The sequence below is a fragment of the Coregonus clupeaformis genome, chromosome 20 (assembly GCF_020615455.1).
Source record: "Coregonus clupeaformis isolate EN_2021a chromosome 20, ASM2061545v1, whole genome shotgun sequence".
In the NCBI taxonomy this organism is placed as follows: Eukaryota; Metazoa; Chordata; class Actinopteri; order Salmoniformes; family Salmonidae; genus Coregonus; species Coregonus clupeaformis.
The window spans coordinates 58,581,294-58,605,183 of record NC_059211.1 but is presented as its reverse complement, the minus strand read 5'-3'; the positions used below and the strand labels follow the sequence as shown (position 1 = coordinate 58,605,183).

The following is a 23,890-nucleotide window of genomic DNA, read 5'->3' as shown; positions in this document are numbered from 1 at the left end:
TACACTGCATTGTATTTTAGTTAGTTTCTGTCATGTGAAATGCCTTTCTTGCTTGCTCTTTCCCTACAATGCAGTAATACTATAACAAATTAATTTTAAAAAGTCTAGTACGAAAAATAAAAATAAGAACACGTGTAAGTGATATATGCATGAATACATACAGTACTAGTCAAGTTTGGACACACCTATTTTCTACCTTGTAGACATTAAAACTATGAAATAACACATGGAATCATGTTTTAACCAAAAAAAGCTGCTTTTCCTTCACTCTGCCATCCAACTCATCCCAAACCATCTCAATTGGTGAGAGGTCAGGTGATTGTGGAGGCCAGGTCATCTGATGCAGCACTCAATCACTCTCCTTCTTGGTCAAATAGCCCTTACACAGCTTGGAGGTGTGTTGGGTCATTGTCCTGTTGAAAAACAAATGATAGTCCCACTAAGCACAAACCAGATGGGATGGCGTATCGCTGCAGAATGCTTTGGTAGCCATGCTGGTTAAGTGTGCCTTGAATTCTAAATAAATCACAGACAGTGTCACCAGCAAAGCACCCCCACACCACCACCTCCATGCTTCACGGTGGGAAATACACATGTGGAGATCATCTGTTCACCTACACTGCGTCTCACAAAGACACGGCGGTTGGAACCAAAAATCTCACATTTGGACTCCAGACCAAAGGACACATTTCCACCGGTCTAATGTCCATGCTCGTGTTTTTTGGCCCAAGCAAGTCTCCTCTTCTTATTGGTGTCCTTTAGTAGTGGTTTCTTTGCAGCAATTCGACCATGAAGGCCTGATTCACACAGTCCCCTCTGAACAGTTGATGTTGAGATGTGTCTGTTACTTGAACTCTGAAGTGTTTATTTGGGCTGGAATTTCTGAGGCTGGTAACGCTAATGAACTTATCCTCTGCAGCAGAGGTTACTCTGGGTCTTCCTTTCCTGTGGCGGTCTTCATGAGAGCCAGTTTCATCATAGCGCTTGATGGTTTTTGCGACTGCACTTGAAGAAACTAATTTAAATGTTCTGGATTGACTGACCTTCGACCTTCATGTCTTAAAGTAATGATGGACTGTCGTTCGCTTTGCTTATTTGAGCTGTTCTTGCCATAATATGGACTTGGTCTTTTACCAAACAGGGCTGTCTTCTGTATACCCCCCTACCTTTTCACAACATAACTGATTGGCTCAAACGCATTAAGAAGGAAAGAAATTCCACAAATTAACTTTTAAGAAGGAACACCTCTTAATTGAAATGCATTCCAGGTGACTCTCATGATGCTCGTTGAGAGCATGCCAAGAGTGTGCAAAGCTGTCATCAAGGGTGGCTATTTGAAGAATCTCAAATATATATATATATATATATATATATATATATATATATATATATATATATATACACACACACACACACACACGGTCAGTTCCAGGGTCAGTGCCAATACCATATTTACAATGTGCAGGGAAACTGGAGTGATAGAGGTAGATGTGTATAGGGGTAAGGTGACTAGGCATCAGGATATATGATAAACAGTGTAGCAGCAGCGTGTATGATGATTGTGTGTGTGTGTAGAGTCAGTATGAATGTGTGTGCGTGTTGTGTGTCTGTGTGTGTGTGTGTGTGTGTGTGTGAGCAAATGAAGTGTGTGTAGAATGTGCATAGACAGTGCAAAAATAAAATGGATTGGTCAATGCAGATAGTGTGTAGACATTTTGTTAGCTATTTAGCAGTCTTATGGCTTGGGGATAGAAGCTGTTCAGGAGCCTGTTGGTGTCGGACTTGATGCTCCAGTACCGCTTGCTTTGGTTGCTATTCGTGAACTGCACTGCACTTGCCTATGATGTGCACTTATAGTGTGGCAGAAACCATTTAGTGGACTTATAAGTAGTTACTGTGTGTTTCAGGAGGTGCACCGTCTGCAGAAGGTGACTGATGAGGCCAACAAGCGCTCTTCTGTCCTGGAGAGAGACAACCAGAGGTCTGAGGTGCAGCTTGCAGACATGGGGCAGCAGGTGGGGCCCAAACAGAACATCCTGTCTTATAACCTCACTATTGTCATAGAATTAGGTGTGAAAAATCAATAACAATGTAGATCATAAAATGAGGGTTTTAGGTATAAGGTTTAATTGGGACATAATCATTAACTTTTTCACCCCTCACCCCTACCCTAACCCACCAGATCCGTGTCCTACTCATTGAACTGGAGGAGGCGCGTGGTAACCACGTAGCCCACGATGAGGAGGTGAGCTCTGCTGACATCAGCAGCACATCGGAGGTCATCACGCAGCACTTGGTGACATTCCGTGGCGTGGAGGAGCTTCAGCAGCAGAACCAGCGCCTCCTGGTGGCCCTCAGAGAGCTCAGCGACGCACAGGAGAGAGAGGAGGCAGAGACCACTGGCACCAAGTGTGATATCCTTAATTGTCCATATTTTTTGCCGATCATTTGTTTTGCTTTCAACCCCCCAAGATAAGTGTCCAATTACACTAGATACTTTTGTGGATCTGACATTGTTGGATGGGCATAAGCAATATGGTGGTAGCTCCTGCTCCACCTTCCCCTTTGGTTTCCCTGTCTCAGTAAAATGTTTCTGTCTGTGGATAAATAAAGGTAATTCTATTCTCCCCTCCCCCCAGGCGCAGTGAGCTGGAGTGCAGTCTGGAGAAGGCCCAGGCAGAGCTAGTGGCTCTGCGGGAGCAACGGAGCCACCAGATGCAGCTGGCTGAGTCCATCGTCAGGCAGAGAGACATGTACCGAGTGCTGCTGGCCCAGGCCACCGGAGTCACCTTCCCTCAGCAAGGTCGGGTTCAGGTTAATTCACATTTCCTTCTTCAGGTCCTGATGAGGCTAGTGTAGCAGAAACGTTCTATATGTGGGTGCATGAATAAAGCACAGGAGCAGCATATACCGTGTGCAGGCTTTAGGTTCATAAGTAATTTTAGGTCCAGCCCCGGTGGAGAACTTTGGGATGTGTATATGTCACCTACATACTGATCTTTTGACCCCTTGTCTCAGGTGCAGCAGCCGCCGAGGAGTTCTCCTTGACCTCCACCCCTCGCCGCTCCCCGGCCGCCACCCCCACCACGCCCACTGGAATCATTACTATGGCAACAGAGTCAACCGAGGCGGTGGAGGCCAAGGCAGCCCTCCGACAGGTGAGCCCCCACAATCATCTGCGCTTGTGTGTTTGACACGTTTTCTTAGTCACTAGAGGGCAGTATATACCTACTAACTACTGGAATTCTGTAACGTCTACTGTTTTAATATTGAAAACGGTACTCTGCAAATCAGTGTACATGTATACAGCATTGCTTGATACATCAAACATTCTGTCCTTTTTGTTGCACCAAACCACCATGATAGATCACAAACAATATCCTTCAATCAGGTTTACACAAAATGGTTGCAGTACTCTTATCTAAAGGAACGTCTTGTTTTGTGTGTTTTAGTTGCAGGAGGTGTTCTCGTCCTATAAGAGGGAGAGGGCTGAGAGTGTCAAGGCCCTGGCGGAGCAGAGTGAGAAGCTACAGGAGCAGGTGTCTGAGCAGAGATCCCAGAACGCCAAGATATCCACCCAACTGGAGTTTACCTCCAAGAGGTAAGAGCATTGCACAGCACTCTCAGGTCACTATTCAACACAATGGCACACGATTAGGGTTGCAAAATTCTGGGAACTTTCCCTAAATTCCCTGGGTTTTTTTTCAGAAGGTGTTTTGGACATTTATCTTTCTCTGTGAACTTGGGAACATGAAGTTATTTCAGAATATTTTGCAAAGTTCGCTTGATAACTTACTGAACCTGCCTGGTGACGTGCCCCCCCAGGTATGAGATGCTTCAGGATAATGTGGAGAGCTACAGGAAGGAGATTGCCTCTCTGATGGAGAAGGGACAGAAGATGGCTGCTGCAGCCCAGAAGAGTGAGCAGACTGTTCACACCATGACCCAGGACCTGAGGGTTGCACAGGAGAAACTAAACATGGCAGAGGTGTGTACCTCTATGTTTGTGTGTTCCAAGTATTTTGTTAATTGTTAGAAAAAATACAATACTTACTCTCACTCTCGTAATGTGTGTTTGTTAGTGGTTTGCTCCGAATTTCTATACATGCATTACGTCTAGTTGAGCTGAGTGTTTTCCTCCTCCAGGGTCGTGCTGAGAGCCTCAGGAAGGAGAGAGATATGCTGAAGCTAGTGGAGTCCAGACTGACCCAGGAGAAGGAGACCATCCAGACCCAACAACGAGGACAGAACATGCTGCTCACCAACCTCAAGACCATACAGGTACACACATACAGACACACACCAATCTCAAGACAATAGATACATCTCACACTAACCACTCATAAAATGGTGGCTGCACTGTTCTCTCTGCGTTCGTGTCATGTTTTAACTGTTCCCCTCCCGGTGTGCTCATCCAGGCCACATTGGAGCGCTCCGAGACAGATACCAGGCAGCGTCTGAACGCCCAGATAGAGAAGCAGGAGAGAGAGATCGGCCAGCTGCAGAAGAGACTGGAGCACGAGGTGGAGCAACGCCACCTGCTGAGCAGAAACCAAGATGTAAGTCCATCCAAGAATCATCCCAGGTCCAACCACCCCCCCCCCCACTCTACCTGGATTCTATCTATCTTTCTCCTCTAATATAACACTTATACATTTTTCCCCAAGAGACTTGTTTCAAAAAAGCAAAACTCAAGCATTTGTTACATCCTATACATAAAATCAACCCTTCCTCCCCTCTCCCCATCCAGTTGCAACTGATGGATGCCAAGAGGCAGCTGGAGACCCAGATTGCCCTGCTCCAGAAGACCAGGGATCAGCTGAGTGCTGCCCAGCTGGAGGTGAGCTCTCTCAGGCTGCAGCAGGGCAGTGGAGAGGGTGGTCGTCTGTCCCTGAGCACCCCGTCGACTCCCATGGGCCTCAGAGGTAAGAGTACATACAATGTTACAGAATCACATCAGGTTCACTGCCTTCTGAGACATCATAGTGTTCTGGAACCACTCATAGAAGTTCTTATAGCCTGAATGTTGGAATGGCTCGAATGTGGATAGTACTCAGTTGGAGTTTTCTTCAATACACAGGCACTTACACAATTACTATTTTAAATCCCAGTTTGTTGTCCTGTCTTTAAATAGCCTCTGATCTTTTTCAAATGTCACAGCTAAATGTCAGACTTAAAGATGCAGTAATGTCAGAAGCTAGCAGATTCGTTACTTACCAACAACAGCTGCAAATTCCAATAAAAATACGTCACGTTTTGAAGTTCACTTTCCTTGCTTTGTCTAACACGGTCATGAATCAACAAATAGGTTTTGTGGGCCAGAGTGCAGTATTTATTTAGTTTCATAGCTCAAACGTTTGTTAGCACGTTTCCTTATTAAAGCTGTGGGATGTGTCCTAGTTTTCCATGTAGCTATAGGTCAGGTCAGTGTCTACAGCTATGCTTTCATTAGTTTGTCTTATGACATTTTATAGGAAATGTAGTAAAACAGGCTAAATAAAACCCTGAAACAGTCCTGGAGGGTGTGTTGTTCTGGGGCATGCACCATTAGCAGTGTTATGGAGGTTTCATTAGGGTTCTCCTGGATTTTCGTTCTATGCTGCCCATGCCAGCTGTGATCTCAGTCTTTGGCACTTACCTCTTTCTCTCCTTACCTCTCCTCACCAGTCTTCTCCTCTCAACTCCCCACCCCTCCAGGTCTCCAGGTTTCAGAAGGGGACTCTGAGGATCTGCATGGCCGCCTGAGGCAGGCCGAGACACGGGCAGAGGAGCTGACGGAGCAACTGAGGACAGCCACCTCCAGCATGGAGCTGTACAGAGCCATGGCCCAGAGCCTAGAGGAGTCCCTGGACAAGGAGAAGCAGGTCAGGACTCCACCCTGGCCCCTTCGTAGTGTACCTCCCTGGCCCCTAACCCCTTAGTAGGATACTAGCCTGGCACCTAAACCCTTAGTAGGATACTAGCCTGGCCCCTAAACCCTTAGTAGTATACCACCCGAGCCCCTTACTTCTTAGCAGTGCGCTAAGCTCTTAAAGTGATAGTGCAAGATTCTGGCAATTAAGCTGTTTTTCTACTTACCCAGAGTCAGATGAACTCGTGGATACCATTGTATGGTATGCTAGCGTACCTGTAGACTTCCAGTTATTGCGCTAATGCTTGTTAGCATTGGCTCACAAAACGACCTTTAACTTCGTCATACTGTACGCAGAGACATACAAATGGTATCCACAAGTTCTTCTCGCACTGTCCCTTTAAAATGAGGACAACCATGCATGACCTTCCAACTTTAGTCCTCAAACCCTATCCCTCATGCCCTTATTCAGACCCGTATCATAAACGGTACAGCCCTAACTCTCTCTCGCACTCTCTCCCTCTCGTCTCTCTAGGTGACAGAGCAGGCTCGGTCTGCCATCGAGGAGCGTGTGAAGGAGGCCCAGGAGCAGCACCGTCAGCTGGAGAAAAAGCTCCTGGAGGCAGAGAAGGAGAAGCAGGGCCTTCAGGAGGAGAAGATTAAAGACCTGGCTTCTGTTGAGCAGCAGGTACGAAGCAGAGAGGACCATTGCTAAACATCTATGCCCTTGCAGTACTTTATTATGACTATTAAGGGAACATTTCCACACTGTATAGCTCAAATGGTAGCTGAAGCGTTCAGTATTATTTAACCACATCCAGTGCACACCATAGGTGCTGGGTTCACACAATGCAGGGGTCCCCATTGTTCCATGTTGAATAAATTAACACATTTAATTTCTAAATTCCTGTTTTCCTTATCCCTGTGTGTGTCAGGTGGCTGAGCTGAGAAGGAGTCTAAGCAGTGTCCAGGCGGACCACCAGGAGGCGCTACAGAGGGCGGCAGTGGCAGCAGCCCAGGAACAGCAGGCCATACTGGACAGCCAGGAGCAGGTGAGAGGGAGAAGTGGGCCGTGGCTAATTGGCCCTTATCTTGTTGTAGTGGTGTCCCAACTTTTCACATGGCATATCTGACTAAGCTATTTGCTACCTTGTTTTCCACATGCCTGCTATAGAGCGTTACCTAGCCTGATTGTCTCTAACCCAAGTACATGTAAACCATGATACTGGTTCATACATCCATATCAACTACATTATGTATTGCATTCCAGCTAGAAGGTCAGCTAAAGCTTGTCTGTAATGCTGGTCTTCTCCTACCTCCCAGGCCAAGCTGGCGTCGGAGGGACAGGATAAGTATGAGCGTGAGATGATGCTCCACGCTGCAGATGTGGAAGCCCTCCAGGCAGCTAAGGCCCAGGCCCTGCAGGCAGCCACGCTCAGACAGCAGCTGGAGGAGAGGGCCCAGAGAGCCTCTGCTCAGCTGCTGGAGGCCAGAGTCTCCTGGGAAGAACAGGAGAGGATCCTCAAGGTATGTAGTTGCAGTCGATTGATTGCAGTAAAAGGAGATGCTTATATTATTTATAATAGATATGGTGTTTGTGGCAAATGGTTAGAGGTGTAAATGGTGATAGTGTAAAATAGATTTTTACACTTGTGTTGTAGTTGGACGCTTGCTAGTGATTGTAAACTGCCACTCACGTTTGCAAGGGTTGTACAGTTTACATAGTTGGTGTACACCACAAGGCTGTAATGTGCATGAACTCTCTCTGTCAGGAGGAGATGTCTAAGGTGACGTCTCGTTCTGAGGAGCTGCAGAGGCAGAACAGTCTCCTCCATGAACAGATTCAGACCATGAGCAGCAAGATGGCCGCCACCATGCAGCGCCAGGCCAACGAGAGCCCTCTGAACATCTCCCTCACGGAGGAAGGCAAGTCTCAGGACCAGGTCCTTGAGATACTCAGGTAATGGTCTTTCTCTCCCCCCCTCTCTGTCTATTAGCAGAGCTAGAGCAAGTCTGCCATTTAAATCCAAATTCACGCAATCACTTCACTCCTACAACACCCTTTTCTCTCATCATATCCTCTGTCCCCTCCCTGTCGTGCTGCAGGTTTGTGCGCCGGGAGAAGGAGATAGCGGAGTCTCGATTCGAGGTGGCCCAAGGAGAGAGTCTTCGCCATAGGCTGAGAGTGGAGCACCTGGAGAGAGAGCTGAGAGAACTACAGGAGCGCCTTAGTGCTGAGAGAGAGCGGATGCAGGTGAGCTGGACACTATGGACAGCCAATGAGTTATGGCTTCATGGGTTAGTTTCCTGGACACAGGTTAAGCCTATTCCTAGACTAAAACGCCCTTTCAATGGAGAGTGGAAAAACAGATTTTGTTCATAAATGAAGAGCGTGTGGGTGATTAGAGAAATGGCAGTTCAAGATGATCATATAATATCAGTGCTGCTTATGACCTTTAACCCTGACCCCAGGTGACAGCTAAGACCCTGGCTCAGCACGATGAGCTGATGAAGAAGACTGAGACCATGAGTGTCCTGATGGAGACCAACAAGATGCTGAGGGAGGAGAAGGAGAGGATGGAACAGGAGCTCCAGCAGACACAGGCTAAAGTAAAACAGCAGGATTACTTTCTCGGGGTCAAATCACCAAACTTTGGTTAAGATCACAGTTTTTGTTTATTTTATTATTAATATTTATTTTTTACCCCTTTTTCTCCCCAATTTCATGGTATCCAATTGGTAGTTAGTCTTGTCCCATCTGCGAAGTTTGAGAGCCGTGAGTCCTCCAAAACACAACCCAACCGAGCCGCACTGCTTCTTGACACAATGTCTGCTTAACCCGGAAGCCAGCCGCACCAATGTGTCGGAAGAAACACTGTACACCTGGCGACCGTGTCAGCGTGCACTGCGCCCGGCCCGACAAGGGAGTCGCTAGTATGCGATGGGACAAGAACATCCCTGCCAGCCAAACCCTCCCCTAACCTGGATGACGCTGGGCCAATTGTGCGCCTCCCCATGGGTCTCCTGTTCGCGGCCGGCTGCGACAGAGCCTGGACTCGAACCAGGATCTCTAGTGCCTTAGACAACTGCGCCACTCGGGAGGCCTACAAAATTCAATCTTAAGGCATTTTTCTCTGGAAACCTTCTGTGAATTTGGTCCCAATTTCTTTGGGGGGGCCTGTTTTAGACAAGAGGCCCAACCTTTTTTTCTCTGTTTTGATTGACATTTTCTTCTATTTCTCTCTCTCTCTCCCTGTCTGTCAGGTGCGTAAGCTGGAGTCAGACATAATGCCCATGCAGGAGTCCAACGCTGAACTGAGTGAGAAGAGCGGCATGCTCCAAGCAGAGAAGAGGATTCTGGAAGAGGACATCAAACGCTGGAAGGCCAGAACACAGGTTAGTGTTCTTCCTGACACAATCTGTCCCAATCATATGATAACATACCCATGAGATATTACTCTATGACAGAAAATAAAACCATAAAAACATTCTCAAAGTACTGATACCACGCTTGAACGATACCTTGTTCCTTGTGACTCCATTTGTCAAAGGTCCGAAAGCCTGTCTATTGACTGGATTTGAAACGTAATGTGTTCTGTTCTGTTTGACTACTGTGTGTCCCCTTAGCACCTGGTGAGCCAGCAGAAGGACACAGACCCAGAGGAGTACAAGCGTCTCCACTCTGAGAAGGAGGCTCACATCAAACGCATCCAGCAGCTCACTGAGGAGACGGGCAGGCTCAAGGCTGAGGTGGCCAGGTGAGAGTTAGCCTAGTCCGTAATACAAACAGAATATATAGCCTGGAATCCAAAACGGAATATTGCTCAGTTTGACTATTCTGTTATTACATGGTACCAACAACAGCAAGGAGCTGAATTACTTGATACAATTAACAAAATAGGCTCCACATTAAAAAGCATCATGCTACACAATGAATTGGCAAGCAACACAATACATAGACATTTTGAAAATCTGATGATTGTACTATAAATAGTCTGTTTGGATGTTATGTATTAATGCATGATCTCCCTGTAGGAGTGGCGGCTCGGTGACAACCCTGCAGAACCAGGTGCAGATGCTGCGTGAGGGCCTGGGGAAGGTGAGCTCTGAGAGGGATGCTCTGAGGAGGAGCGTGGAGGCAAAGAACCTGGACATCCAGGAGAAGTTCCGCACCATCACTCAGGTCAAGAAGATCGGCCGCCGCTACAAGACCCAGTATGAGGAGCTCAAGGTGGAGCACGACAAGGTCAGTTGGTGAAACACCTGGTGCCTGTTCTGGTTTCGTACAGGGCAAAGTTATTTAAAAAAAACCAATTTGTAACTAAGCTGTTTCCAGAAACCTAGCCTTGAATTCACTCAGACTCTTAATCTCAATCGTTTTCTCATTAAACTAATAATAACCCTACTCATGTTGTCACTGAATAACAAGTGTGCTGGTTTAGGTGGGACCAAGTCGAACACTCAATGTCTAATCTGATATCCTTGATTAAATAGACACTGTGTGAATTCTGCCATATTGTGTTGGACTGATGGACTGAGTGTTGGACTGATCTCCTCTGCAGATGGTGTCGGAGGCAGCGTCCACCCCAGCCCAGGAGCAGGAGGCCCAGCAGGCCTCGGCCCAGGAGCTCCAGGGTCTGAGAGACTCCCTGGGACAGGCTGAGACCCGGACCAAAGACCTGGAGGGACAGCTGGACAACCTCAACAAGGTCCGGCAGTGTTTCCCCTGTACTTTTTTCCCAGGCAACATCCAGGATAACTTTCACCATAATTGTAAATGCCTATTGGGCAGAGGGTTAAGAGAAACACTGGGTCAGAATGGGTGGTAAAGGTGCCTGGTTGTTTAAAACTATATTCCCAACCCAAACCATGGTGTGTTCCTCTCAGGTGGTGGGTGAGCGTGACGCAGAGGTGCGCGGGGCCCAGGAGCAGGCCACCAGGCTGCAGACAGAGCTGACCAGGCTGAGACAGGAGCTGCAGGAGAAGGCCTCCCAGGAGGACACCCTCAGACAGCAGATGGCTGAGAAGGAAGAGAAGACCAGGAAGGCCTTAGTAGGGGCCAAGCAGAAGATCAACCAGCTCATGGGTAAGAGGCCATGCCAGACAACCTGACTGTGGAGCAAGCTTGTGTGTTGGTTTGAGTCTGGCTGAGGTTTGCATAGAGGTATACATTTACGGCCAAATATATTGGCACCCTTGCACTTCTTAAATAATTCCCTATTTCTTCTAAAATAAGTTGAAATTGAAAAACGCTTTTGGTCTCCACACCTTGTTACAGTTTTTATTTAGAAAATTAAGACAAATGACATGGACAAAGTTATTGGCACCTTGGAGCTAGTACTTGGTTGCACAGCCTTTGGGCAAGATTACTGCAGATAAATGCTTCAATGAGCTCGCTGCACCTTTCTACTAGCAATTTGGCCCACTGTTCAGCAGCAAACTGCTCTAATTCTTACATTTTTGAGAGGTGCCCACCAACTGCTGTTTTCAGATCTCGCCATAGGTTTTGGATGGGTTTTGGACTCTTCACTGGTCACTCCAGAACACTCCAATGTTTCTTCTTGAACCATTCCTGGGTGCTTTTTGATGTGTGTTTGGGGTCGTTGTCCTGCTGGAAGACCCACAACCTTCAATGGAGACTCAGTTTTTGGACACTGGGTTGAACATTGGACTCAAACACCTGATAATCTGCTGATTTCATGATGCATTGCGTACGTTCAAGGCCCCCAGTACCAGAGGCAGCAAAGCAACCCCACAGCATTATCAAACCTCCATGTTTGATTGTAGGGAGGGTGATCTTTTCATTGAATGCTTCATTTGGTTGTCGGTAAACACAGCGGTGATCTGTAATTTTGATAGATTGGTCCACAGAACATTTCCCCCAGGATTCAGGCTTGTTTAGGTGGGTTTTTGAGAAGTTCAATCAGGCTTTCTTGTCTCCTTCAGCAGTGGGGCCTTCCTATGTTTACCAATTACCAAATTAAGCATTCAAAGAAATAACCCCCTCCCTACAACCAAACATTGGGGAGTTTCGATAATGCTGTGGGGTTGCCTTTGGTACTGGGGACCTTGAACGTGTGCAAGACATAATGAAATAAGCAGAATATCAAGATGTTTTGGAGTGCAATGTTAAACCCAGTGTCCAAAAACTGGGTCTTTGTTGAAGTTTGTGGGTCAAATCACATTTTATTGGTCGCATACACATATTTAGCAGATGTTATTGTGGGTGTAGCGAAATGCTTGTTCCGCTCTCTAACAGTGCAGTAGTATCTAACAATACACACATCTAAAATAATGGAATTAAGAAATAAACGTCCTCTCACTGTCAACTGCGTTTATTTTCAGCAAACTTAACATGGGTAAATATTAGTATGAACATAACAAGATTCAACAACTGAGACACAAACTGAACAAGTTCCACAGACATGTGACTAACAGAAATTGAGTAATGTGCCCCTGAACAAAGGGGGGTCAAAATCAAAATTAACAGTCAGTATCTGGTGTGGTCACCAGCTGCATTAAGTACTGCAGTGAATCTCCTCCTCATGGACTGCACCAGATTTGCCAGTTCTTGCTGTGAGATGTTACCCCACACTTCCAACAAGGCACCTTCAAGTTCCCGGACATTTCTGGGGGGGAATGGCCCTAGCCCTCACCCTCCGATCTAACAGGTCCCAGACGTGCTCAATAGGATCCGGGCTCTTCGCTGGCCATGGCAGAACACTGACATTCCTGTCTTGCAGGAAATCACGCACAGAACGAGCAGTATGGCTGGTGGCATTGTCATACTGGAGGGTCATGTCAGGATGAGCCTGCAGGAAGGGTACCACATGAGGGAGGAGGATGTCTTCCCTGTAACGCACAGCGTTGAGATTGCCTGCAATGACAACAAGCTCAGTCTGATGATGCTGTGACACACCGCCCCAGACCATGACGGACCCTCCACCTCCAACTTGATCCCGCTCCAGAGTACAGGCCTCGGCCATCACCCCTGGTGAGACAAAACCGCGACTTTGTCAGTGAAGAGCACTTTTTGCCAGTCCTATCTGGTCCAGCGACAGTGGGTTTGTGCCCATAGACGACGTTGTTGCCGGTGATGTCTGGTGAGGATCTGCCTTACAACAGGCCTACAAGCCCTCAGTCCAGCCTCTCTCAGCCTATTGCGGACAGTCTGAGCACTGATGGAGTGATTGTGCGTTCCTGGTGTAACTCGGGCAGTTGTTGTTGCCATCCTGTACCTGTCCCGCAGGTGTGATGTTCGGATGTACCGATCCTGTGCAGGTGTTGTTACACGTGGTCTGCCACTGCGAGGACAATCAGCTGTCCGTCCTGTCTCCCTGTAGCGCTGTCTTAGTCGTCTCACAGTACGGACATTGCAATTTATTGCCCTGGCCACATCTGCAGTCCTCATGCCTCCTTGCAACATGCACATTCACGCAGATGAGCAGGGACCCTGGGCATCTTTCTTTTGGTGTTTTTCAGAATCAGTAGAAAGGACTCTTTGGTGTCCTAAGCTTTCATAACTGTGACCTTAATTGCCTACCATCTGTAAGCTGTTAGTGTCTTAACGACCGTTCCACAGGTGCATGTTCATTTAATTGTTAATGGTTCATTGAACAAGCATGGGAAACCGTGTTTAAACCCTTTACAATTAAGATCTGTGAAGTTATTTGGATTTTTACAAATTATCTTTGAAAGACAGGGTCCTGAAAAAGAGACGTTTTCTTTTTTTGCTGAGTTTATATTAGTATTAGGACAAGCAATGTCGGAGTGGCATTGACTAGAATACAGTATATACATATGAAATTAGTAAAACGGTATGTAAACATTATTAAAGTGACCAGTGTTCCATGTCTATGTACATGGGGCAGCAGCCTCTTAAGGTGCAGGGTTGAGTAACTGGGTGGTAGCCGGCTAGTGACAGTGACTAAGGGCAGGGTACTAGGTGGAGGCCGGCTAGTTAAGTCTGATGGCCTTGAGATAGAAACTGTTTTTCAGTCTCGGTCCCAGCTTTGATGCACCTGTACTGACCTCGCCTTCTGGATGATAGCGGGGTGAACAGGCTGTGGCTCGGGTGGTTGATGTCCTTGAGGATCTTTTAGCCTTCCTGTGACATCGGGTTCTGTAGGTGTCCTGGAGGGCCGGTACAGTTGCCTCTGGAGAGCCCTGCGGTTGCGGGCAGTACAGTTGCCGTACTAGGCGGTGATACAGCCCGACAGGATGTTCTCAATGGTGCATCTGTAAAAGTTTGTGGGGGTCTTAGGGGCCAAGCTGAAATTCTTCAGCCTCCTGAGGTTGAAGAGGCGCAGTTGCACCTTCTTCACCACACTGTCTGTGTGGGTGGACCATTTCAGATTGTCAGAGATGTGTACGCCAAGGAACTTGACGTATTTCACCTTCTCCAGTGTGCTCCCTCTGCTGTCTGTTGAAGTCCACGATCAGCGCCTTCGTTTTTTTGAGGCAGAGGTTATTTTTTTCCTGGCACCACTCCGCCAGGGCCCTCACCTCCTCCCTGCAGGCTGTCTCGTCATTGTTGGTAATCAGGCCTACTACTGTTGTTGTCTGCAAACTTGATGATTTGAGTTGGAAGCGAGCGTGGCCAAGCAGTTATGGGTGAACAGGAAGGGGCTGAGCATGCATATTCAACCATATTCCCACTCACCTTGCCGTGGTTAAATGCGGTGGTTCGCGCTTTCAGTTTTGCATGAAAGCTGCCATCTATGCACAGTTTTTGGTTTGGGTAGGTTTTAATAGTCACAGTGGGAACAACATCCCCTATACACTTTCTGATGAACTCAGTCACTGTGTCAGTGTATATGTCAATGTTATTCTCAGAGGCAACCCGCAACATATCCCAGTCCGCGTGATCAAAACAATCTTGAAGCATGGATTCCGATTGGTCAGACCAGCATTGAATAGACCTTAGCACGGGTTCTTCCTGTTTTGAGTTTCTGCCTATAGGAAGGGAGGAGCAGAATGGAGTCGTGATCTGATTTGCCCAAGGGAGGGCGGGGGAGGCCCTTGTAGTCATCCCGGAAGGGAGACTAACAATGGTCGAGAGTTTTTGAAGTGCGAGTACTAGAGGCACTGTGTTGATAGAACTTCAGTAGCTTTTTCCTCATTTGCTTTGTTAAAGTCCCCAGTTACAAGAAATACGCCCTCAGGATATGTGGTTTCCAGTTTTCACAAAGTCCAGTGTAGTTCCTTGAGGGCCATCGTGGTATCGGCTTGAGGGGGAATATTCACGGCTGTGACTATAACCGAAGAGAATTCTCTTGAGGTAATACGGTCGGCATTTGATTGTGATGGTCATCCAGCAGGACAACAACCCCAACCACATATCCAAAAGCACCCAGGAATGGTTCAACAAGAAACACTGAACTGTTCTGGAGTGGTCAGGGAAGAGTCCAGATCTTAGGCACCCCTCAAACATTCAAGAATTAGAGCAGTTTGCTGCTGAAGAGTGGGCCAAATTGTCGGTAGAATAATTTTTTTTACATTTTAGTCATTTAGCAGAAGCTCTTATCCAGAGCAACTTACAGTTAGTGAGCGCATTCATTTTCATACTGCCCCCCCCGTGGGAAACGAACCCACAACCCTGGCGTTGCAAGCGCCATGCTCTACCAACTGAGCTACACTGGGCCATCAAGTTTATTGGTGCAGCAAGTTTATTGCTGGCTACAAGAAGCATTTGTAAACCGTTATCTTGGCCAAAGGCCGTGCAAGCAAGTACTAACTCCATGGTGGCAATAATTTTGTCCGTGCCATTTGTCTTTATTTAAAAAATAAATAATTTAAACTTAAGTTTGACAAAAATGTATTTGGTTCTGCAATGTTAAAAATCCAATAAGGTGTGGAGACCAATTTTATTTTCAATTTCACCATATGAGAAGAAATAGGGAATTATTTTAAAGGTGCAATATGCAGAAATCGCCGTTTTCAAATAAAATGTTATTTGTTACATGCACTGAATACAAAAGGTGTAGAACTTATGAGCCCTTAACCAACAATGCAGAGTTTTTAAAAAAGTAAAAAAATGTGCTAACTAAAGAAAAATAGTAACACAATAAAAATAACAATAATGAGGATATATACAAGGGATACCGGTATCGAATAGTTTGCCTCATTTCAGTTTGTGACAAAACAAGAATCATTATCGCGTCTAAACTGCTGTGAAATATCACTCAAGAACATATATATATATATATTTTTTTAAAGCTATTTGAATCTGGTGTACAAAACTGAAAGGGGAAAAAAAGGAAAAACAAAACTTAAGCATAGAAATAGTGCCCACTCACATTTCTGTGAATTTGGTCGGTTCACCCAAAAAGTTACATATTGCAGCTTTAAGAAAAGTGCAAGGGTGCCAATATATTTGTCCGCAACTGTATGTGAATGCTGATCTCTGATATTTTTTGTCTTGTCATCCAAACGTTTGCTGGGTGGTAAAAAAGAAAAGAAAAGGGGGGACCTTTTTGACCCTATCCCATCCTCCTCCCCAGGCTCCAAGGACCAGCTGCAGAAGGAAAATGAGGAGCTGAAGCAGCAGCGGGAGGAGCTGGAGGTCAGGGTCAGTGCTCTGAAGTCCCAGTACGAGGGCCGTCTGAGCCGCCAGGAGAGGGAGCTGCGGGACCTGAGGGAACAGCAGGAGAGACACGGAGAGCAGAGGGATGAGCCTCCTGAACAGGGTCCCAGCAAGGTGAGAGATGGAGGGGTTAATGGAGGCATAGATTTCAATAGAGCACTTGTGCTTTCTACCCGACTAGCCTGGATTGCTATTAATTTTTCCTCCTCTCCTACCTATAGGCCCAGGAACAGCAGAGGACCACAGAGCAGCGAGGACCACTGAAGACCACCCCAGCTGCAGACAGGGGCAGGTGAAGTATTCACACACACTCTCTCTCCCGCACACACACTCACTACACTTGGATAACTTGTGCAATAACGTTTTCACCTGTTGTATTTCCCCTTCCCCATAGCGCCAGTACCTCTGAGCCCCCTACTGCCAACATCAAGCCCACCCCTCTAGGGGCCCAAGGCCCCAGCAAGCCCCCTGCCAACCCCGGGAACAAGTCCACCCCCCGGGCCAGCATTCGGCCCATGATCACCCCCGCCACCGTGCCCACCCCCACCCCTACTGCCACCGTCATGCCCACCACACAGGTGGAGAACCAGGAAGGTGAGGAGTTCTGTGGAACCAATATCACTGTTGGCATGATGTGAATGTTATAGCATAAATATTTGAGTATTGGTCATTTTTAAAGCACAGGATGACTGTCTGTGAAGTGTTTTGGTAGTTGAAGTGCACTTTATTACTTGAATCGGATGAGATCCATGAGGGGGAGAATGAGCACATTTCAGACGGATGGAGAATCAGACCGCAGCCATGGTATTTCCCTCTCTGAACTGTATTGACCCTGTCACCTCTGACCCCTACAGCCATGCAGTCATCCGAGGGCCCGCTGGAGCATGTGACAGTGTACGGCAGTGCCAGTGGTTCAGTACGGTCAACCAGCCCCAATGTTCAGACCACCAACCCAATGCTGGTGGTCCAGCAGACCCAGACCCAGACTACAGCCTTCGTCCAACCAACACAGCAACAGAGCCTGCCCCACACTGAACCAGCCAATCAGGAGCAGCCCCCTGCCCCAGTCGTCATGGAAGCGGCACCCAGTTCGCAAATAGAGAGGCCGTCGACGTCCACAGCTGTGTTTGGGACAGGTGAGAGATGGGATTAAATCTAACCAGGAGTTTCTATAGATTTGGGGTGTAGTAGCGTTGTCTAACTAAGCTTAAGGGTTGGCAATGAGTGAAGTTCTCGCTGCATTACCACTGGTCCTCTAATATTGAATTAACTGCATATCTACCAAGTTAGAAATGTGTATTTTCCAATTCTACAGTTTCAGCCACCCCAGGTACATCCTCCATGTCCAAGAGATCTCGTGAGGAGGAGCAGGACAGCTCTATGGTGACCGACACAGACACCACCCAGGAGGACCCCTCTGAACCCCCCATGCCCAAGAAGCTACGCATCATTCAGAGAGTCGACCCAGAGGAGCCAGAGGCCCAGGAGGAGGTGCTGGCTGAGGGCAGTGCAGAGGAACTGGTGCCTGGAGAGAGCCAGGAAGCCCCAGACACCAGCCAGGTATGTGTGTGATACCCACCCTATCTCGAGAGGCTGCTGATATAGTCTTTCAGTCTGGTTTGTGTGTCTGTAATCATGTGTTTGTATCAGCAGGTGGTGGAGGAGTACCCAGTATTAGAGGAGGCTGAAGAGGAGGGGACAGCGTCTCAGTCAGTCCCTGTAGAGCTGCTCCTGTCCCAGCAAATAGCTATCACGTTCTCATACGACGCCAACGAAGAACCCCCCCAGCACGATGTCATCGTCATAGTGACTGACTCGGAGAGCGAGGACGAGCAGCAGCAGCAGGAGGAGGTGGAGGATGATGAGGAAGAGGAACCGGTATGGACTAAGGGAATCGACTGTTGTCAATGGAAATATTTTAGTTGCTAGACACTTTAATTGAGCCTTCTCTAAGCCCCCCCCTTGGTTACTGTTACAACATTTTCCCGGGAAGCCCAATTCTCCCTTCTAACCGCTGGCGAAGTCCCCTCACAATGATCTCATACTGTGTTTTTAGTACACAATTAAATTAAACGGACTACCCCTTGCTAATCAGGAGACTCTCAGGTAGGTCGTGGTGGACTGTCATTACAATTGCTTCACAGGAACCTGGTAAAATGAAGGTTGTAGTGTGGCTAGCCACTGGATGGCTCTGAATGCACTGTCAGCATGCAGTCAGTTACTAACACCTTTTGGCGCTAACTAGCACTCAAATCGTATCCGGATGTCGACAGCAGATGAGTTCTATTCATAACATAGCTAACTTAGCTAGCTAACATACATTTAGAAAAAAACCTAGTTATATTAACTGGCTAGTTAGTTAGCTAGCCTTAGCAACGTTGGGTGGTCAATAGTGAGAGCTATTTAACCAGCTGAGCTAGCAAACAATGTATCAAAAGTATAATTTCGTATTCTAAAAATACTCCAACAGGCTCTGCTTTTCAGGAATCACAGTAGCAAGTACCCCTGGTGCACAGTTTTTGGAAGAAAACTCAGTTTTTGTAATGCCCTCAATGGCTTTCATGCATTTAAAATGTGAGCTTGCCTGAGGTGTTTGCTATCCATTGAAGTGCTGTGATTGGTTGCCAAACATTCTGGGGCGGGGTTTAGCAAATGGTCAATGGAACTCCCTCAAGTCTTAGAAAAAATCTTGCCTAAAATGATTTGAGAGTATATGGCACTTAGAAATATGTGGAACTCTATTAGAAGGGATGAAAATGTTGATATGCAGCCCATACTCATTACATTTTACATTTTAGTCATTTAGCAGACGCTCTTATCCAGAGCGACTTACAGGAGCAATTAGGGTTAAGTGCCTTGCTCAAGGGAACATCGACAGATTTTTCACCTAGTCGGCTTGGGGATTAGAACCAGCGACCTTTCGCTCTTAACCACTAAGCTACCTGCCGCCCACTCATAATGTTAAATTCAACAATGACTGTGTTGATTGAGACCTTCTACATTTTCCTCTCTGTAGGACTATGATGACGAGGAGGATGAGGACGAGGAGGAAGAGGAGGAGGAGGAGGATGAAGATGATGGAGGGATGGGAGATGAAGGAGAGGAGAGCAATGAAGGGAGCGGAGACGGCAATGAGGCATACGAAGGCGACGACACAGAGGTAAGCTCCCCACACACACCGTTACAAACTTAACCATGTCATTTCCAGCATGTGTTTTGTAATCCCGCTCTCTCTCACTTCCTGTCTTGCACCCACTCCCTAATTCTTTCCAACTCACGTCTCTCGGATGTTACAGCCAGACATGCACGTTTTTCTGTGACGCATTGGTGTCTCAGCAGTGCTCTTGCTTCACTCTGCTACCTCATGTCTGTGTTGTGATCTAGAGTGACAGTGTGTGTGGGAGGGAAGGAGGTGTTGGGGGAACTGAAGGTCCTGGAGATTTGGCAGGGGAGAAGGGTGGGTGGGGGCTTTGTGGTCAGGGTGGGGGTGCAGAAGAAAGCGGGCCACACCCTCCCCGTCTAGCTAGCTGTAAAGTTACTAGACCTCTAAGGGAACGCCTGTACAAGGGAAATGAATCATGATCAGCATGTGCTGCTTACCACAAGAACAGTGCGTGGGAACCATCCTGTAACGTCTCCTTCTTTTCTGTCTCTCCCACTGTGTGTGTGTGTGTGTGTGTGTGTGTGTGTGTGTGTGTGTGTGTGTGTGTGTGCCTCCCTCCCTCCCAGGGTGCTGATGGGACGGACCCAGGCACGGAGACGGAGGAGAGTCTAGGAGCATCTGACTCCACCCAGCGCCCGGCCGACTCCCAGACACACAGCTGTAAGACGATGGAAACTGTCACACACTGTTGTCTCTACAGACCTCTGACACTTTTGAGTAACTGAGAGATGTAATATGTTGGTGTCTGTCAGGATTGAGAGATACATTTTAGTCACTGTGTTGGTAGACTAACCAAGACAATAGATTCAACATATCGGAAACTGATACGGACATGAGCCTATTTCATAATATTATTGGGGTGTCTGTTAGTTCAACAGACAATGATGTAACAAGGAAAGGTGATGCAAACTCCGTCTGTCTGATGGAGAGATTACGTTTGTGTTGAGATTTTAACTGTGTTAAACTAAACCACATTGTCGTCTCCTGTTCTGTCAGTCGAGGGCAGCAGCAGTATGGAAGCCTTCTCAAGTGAACCAACCACCTCTGCTCCCAGAATGCCCCAGTCTCCACGGAGAACACCCCACCCACTGCCCCCCCACCTCAACATCACCCAGGAACGGGGACCCCCCGCTCAGGTACAGGTTTGTGCTTATGAGTCAATATAGCCAGTGTGTCTGTGCGTAAGACAATTGTATTGCAGTGTTTGTGGTGTGGTTACATCTGTGTAGTACCGAGTTGTGTGTGTCTTACAGCGCCTCATGCGTCACCAGTCTGTAGGCAGAGTCCCTCAGCTCACCCCTGGGATGGCCAGCAGCGGAGTAAGTCACCCCCTTACATCTTAAAGGGATATAGTGCAAGAATTTGGCAATCAGTCCCTATTCTACTTACCCAGAGTCAGATGAACTCATGGATATGATTTTTATGTCTCTGCATGCAGTTTAAAGGAAGTTGAAGGTCGTTTTCACAAGCCATTGTTAACTGGCGTTAGCGCAATGCCTGGAAGTATATGGGAACAGGTAGCATGCTAGCTGTTCTCATTGACTTCCAGGCATTGTGCTAACGCTAGTTAGCAATGGCTTGTGAAAACGACCTTCAACTTCCTTTAAACTGCATGCAGAGACATAGAAATGGTATACATGAGTTTATCTGGTTAAGTAGAAAAAGGGCTTAGTTGCGAAAACCTCGCACTATCCCTTTAAACTGCAACTCATGTGTTGTGTTGTCAGTGTTTGTATAATATAGATCCCGGATTATATTTCAGTTCACCAATTATTATCAGCTGATATTGGCCTTTTTAGCGCTGTATCGGACGATAATTCTACCGATAACCGATATTTAATAAATAGGATGAAAAAAGGAATCTCATGCTTATCTGAATTGCGGCCATTCTCATGTGTCATTGTCACAATGTAAAAAATCAACATTTGAAGCATATTTCTTGGACTATTCCTCTTTTGGATGGCAATATATGAGAATTCAATGTGGAAAAATGACACTTTTTCATTTCCCCGCTGTAAAACAGTATATTGGCAGATGTATTGGTAAGTTTGGTCCCCCCAAAAAACGGAGTCGGTATCGGACCCAAAAATAGATTTCGGTCAGGCTCTAGTATAATATTATTTCCTCCCTCTGCCTTCCTACAGCAGCATTTCTTTGACGATGATGACAGGATGGTTCCCAGTACTCCTACTCTGGTAGCGCCACACCGCTCTGACAGCTTTGCAGAAGCTATCCAGTGAGTAACACACACTAAAATCAGCAGCTAAACACCGCTAGTAAAGACTCCATAGTACTTCTAACCTCTTCTCGCTCTCTGTGGTCCAGTTCTCCCCAGGTGGCTGGTGTACCCCGGTTCAGGTTCGGCACCCCAGAGGACCTGATGCCCCAGACCACCACCTCCCACTCTGACCTGGGACAGCTGGCCTCACAAGGAGGTACTGGACTGTACACAGGCACACCTCATCCCTTTTCTATTTCTCCATACCCTACCATTGAGACACCCCCACTCTCTCTGTCCTCATACATACCACTGAGATCAACATATTAGTTATATGCTCCTCACTGTCTGTCTTTCTCAGATAGCTATTAGAGACATTTGATGAGATCTTACTTTTGCCATGTCCATATCTCCATCTTTCTTTGGTGAAGTAAGAAGTGTGTGTGTTGTAGGTCTTGGGATGTATGATAGTCCTCTGTTCCTGCCTGGTCATGAGGATGAGTCTGGGGGCCTCAGCGTTCCCACCACACCCCTGCAGGTGGCTGCCCCAGGTACGGTACACACACACACACTAGGGTGACCACATGTCCATGGATTGTGAAGGACAGTCTTGCATTTTGTCCCGCAACCCAACAATCATGTCCTGCATTTTTCTTTTTTTTCCACAAAACATAATTAACGAAAAGCAAAACATACAATAATCCCCACCCTCACCCCTGATTGGAGGACCTCAGACATTTACACTGTATATTTGTCTATATACTTATTCCAACACTCATTAATTCCACCCTTCAGACAGCCATAGATCAACCCATTTTCCCCAATAAATCATAATTCTACCATTTCCTCTCACAATACATCCCTCCATTCTCCCATGGTGTCTCACTAGGGACTTGAATCTCCCCATCTGGAACATTTCTGCTGAAATTGCCCCCAAAATAAACATTTTACCCAAGATCACAATTCTATTTCCTATTGACTGACTGTGGTCCTTCAAATCTCCCAGCAATAAAGTTTGCAGGTCCAACCTGATAATATGTCATAGTAACCATTCCTGGACCTGACTCCAAAAACAAGCTACCGATGGACAGTACCAAAAGAGATGCTCTATTGATTCTGTTTCCGCATGGCAGTCTGCACTGGTCTGACTGTTGAATACCCCATATACTGAGCATTCTTTTTGTAGCGATAATTTTATATAATAGTTTAAATTGAAAATAACTAATTGATGAATAAATTGTTTTGTTTATCGGTTGATAAACCCGATGCCATTGGGACATCGAAAATCTGTTCCAACTATCTTTACTTTTATGTGGCATAGTTGTCAACCCTCTTGACTGTAAGTGAAACTGATACATTTTACGATTTATATTAGTAGTTTTAAGCCATTTAGGATTTTCTTATTGGTGGCAGACATTCATTCCTTTCTCTTAAGTAATTGCCTTTTCCATTTTTGTGGCAGAGCTACGATGTTGGTTATTATTTTGTGTTGAGCATACAGTACATCTCCATACACCTGGATTAATTGGTTGTATGACAAAATTCTACCGTTATTGTTTACAATGTCCTGCATTTTATCAACAAATTCAATCCACTAATTTAGAAAAAAATAGGTTGATTTGTCCTGTATTTCAGTCAGACATTCCAACCTGTCTCCTCTTGTAGTCGCGTTGCACTTATGAAAATATATATCATAAGGATGTGGTACTGGTGATGTTGAACACTTCTCTAATCTTTGAGATCTGATATTCTATGCAGCGCAAGTCGAAGTAGGCCAATGTTATATTGTAAACCAATCCCATTTGTCTAATCCTTTCGGGCTAAATTCCAGCTGAACTTGGAGAGGACAGTTAACCTCCTAGAGTCGATTGTGCCGATCGAAGCTGCATAACAAAAAATATCCCCATCAAAATCTGTCAGTTTAAGCTAGAGATCTGTTTTTTGCATTGGATGCGTCTCAATCCACCGCATCCGCCAGTGTCGCACTTCTGCGGTGAAAGGTGGCTAGAGCGATGTTTGTCAGACCATGAGACATCCCGAAAATCGGTATTTTCACGTAAACGTCTGTAGCGT

General features: G+C 46.6%; 1 protein-coding gene across 9 annotated transcripts in view; it reads left to right on the top strand.

Annotated features, from left to right (window-relative positions):
- The window catches only part of LOC121533944 (nucleoprotein TPR), a 37,133-nt gene that overhangs the window by 8,848 nt on the left and 4,395 nt on the right, over positions 1 to 23,890 (top strand). For 2 of the 9 annotated variants that reach the window (XM_041840314.2, XM_041840321.2), the window contains exons 12-45: positions 1,908 to 2,015; positions 2,183 to 2,409; positions 2,640 to 2,803; positions 3,019 to 3,158; positions 3,453 to 3,601; positions 3,826 to 3,988; positions 4,147 to 4,281; positions 4,419 to 4,559; positions 4,751 to 4,925; positions 5,698 to 5,864; positions 6,387 to 6,539; positions 6,787 to 6,903; positions 7,175 to 7,378; positions 7,624 to 7,811; positions 7,958 to 8,105; positions 8,324 to 8,461; positions 9,116 to 9,247; positions 9,479 to 9,609; positions 9,887 to 10,097; positions 10,414 to 10,560; positions 10,739 to 10,937; positions 16,354 to 16,550; positions 16,658 to 16,728; positions 16,831 to 17,030; positions 17,291 to 17,572; positions 17,752 to 17,996; positions 18,087 to 18,314; positions 19,453 to 19,596; positions 20,166 to 20,259; positions 20,596 to 20,741; positions 20,853 to 20,918; positions 21,744 to 21,835; positions 21,925 to 22,034; positions 22,270 to 22,368. In XM_041840314.2, the coding sequence (XP_041696248.1) occupies positions 1,908 to 2,015; positions 2,183 to 2,409; positions 2,640 to 2,803; positions 3,019 to 3,158; positions 3,453 to 3,601; positions 3,826 to 3,988; positions 4,147 to 4,281; positions 4,419 to 4,559; positions 4,751 to 4,925; positions 5,698 to 5,864; positions 6,387 to 6,539; positions 6,787 to 6,903; positions 7,175 to 7,378; positions 7,624 to 7,811; positions 7,958 to 8,105; positions 8,324 to 8,461; positions 9,116 to 9,247; positions 9,479 to 9,609; positions 9,887 to 10,097; positions 10,414 to 10,560; positions 10,739 to 10,937; positions 16,354 to 16,550; positions 16,658 to 16,728; positions 16,831 to 17,030; positions 17,291 to 17,572; positions 17,752 to 17,996; positions 18,087 to 18,314; positions 19,453 to 19,596; positions 20,166 to 20,259; positions 20,596 to 20,741; positions 20,853 to 20,918; positions 21,744 to 21,835; positions 21,925 to 22,034; positions 22,270 to 22,368 (5,311 nt within the window). The remainder of the gene's footprint in view (positions 1 to 1,907; positions 2,016 to 2,182; positions 2,410 to 2,639; positions 2,804 to 3,018; positions 3,159 to 3,452; positions 3,602 to 3,825; positions 3,989 to 4,146; positions 4,282 to 4,418; positions 4,560 to 4,750; positions 4,926 to 5,697; positions 5,865 to 6,386; positions 6,540 to 6,786; positions 6,904 to 7,174; positions 7,379 to 7,623; positions 7,812 to 7,957; positions 8,106 to 8,323; positions 8,462 to 9,115; positions 9,248 to 9,478; positions 9,610 to 9,886; positions 10,098 to 10,413; positions 10,561 to 10,738; positions 10,938 to 16,353; positions 16,551 to 16,657; positions 16,729 to 16,830; positions 17,031 to 17,290; positions 17,573 to 17,751; positions 17,997 to 18,086; positions 18,315 to 19,452; positions 19,597 to 20,165; positions 20,260 to 20,595; positions 20,742 to 20,852; positions 20,919 to 21,743; positions 21,836 to 21,924; positions 22,035 to 22,269; positions 22,369 to 23,890) is intronic. The other 7 variants (XM_041840323.2, XM_041840317.2, XM_041840315.2 and 4 more) reach the window with 7 other exon arrangements.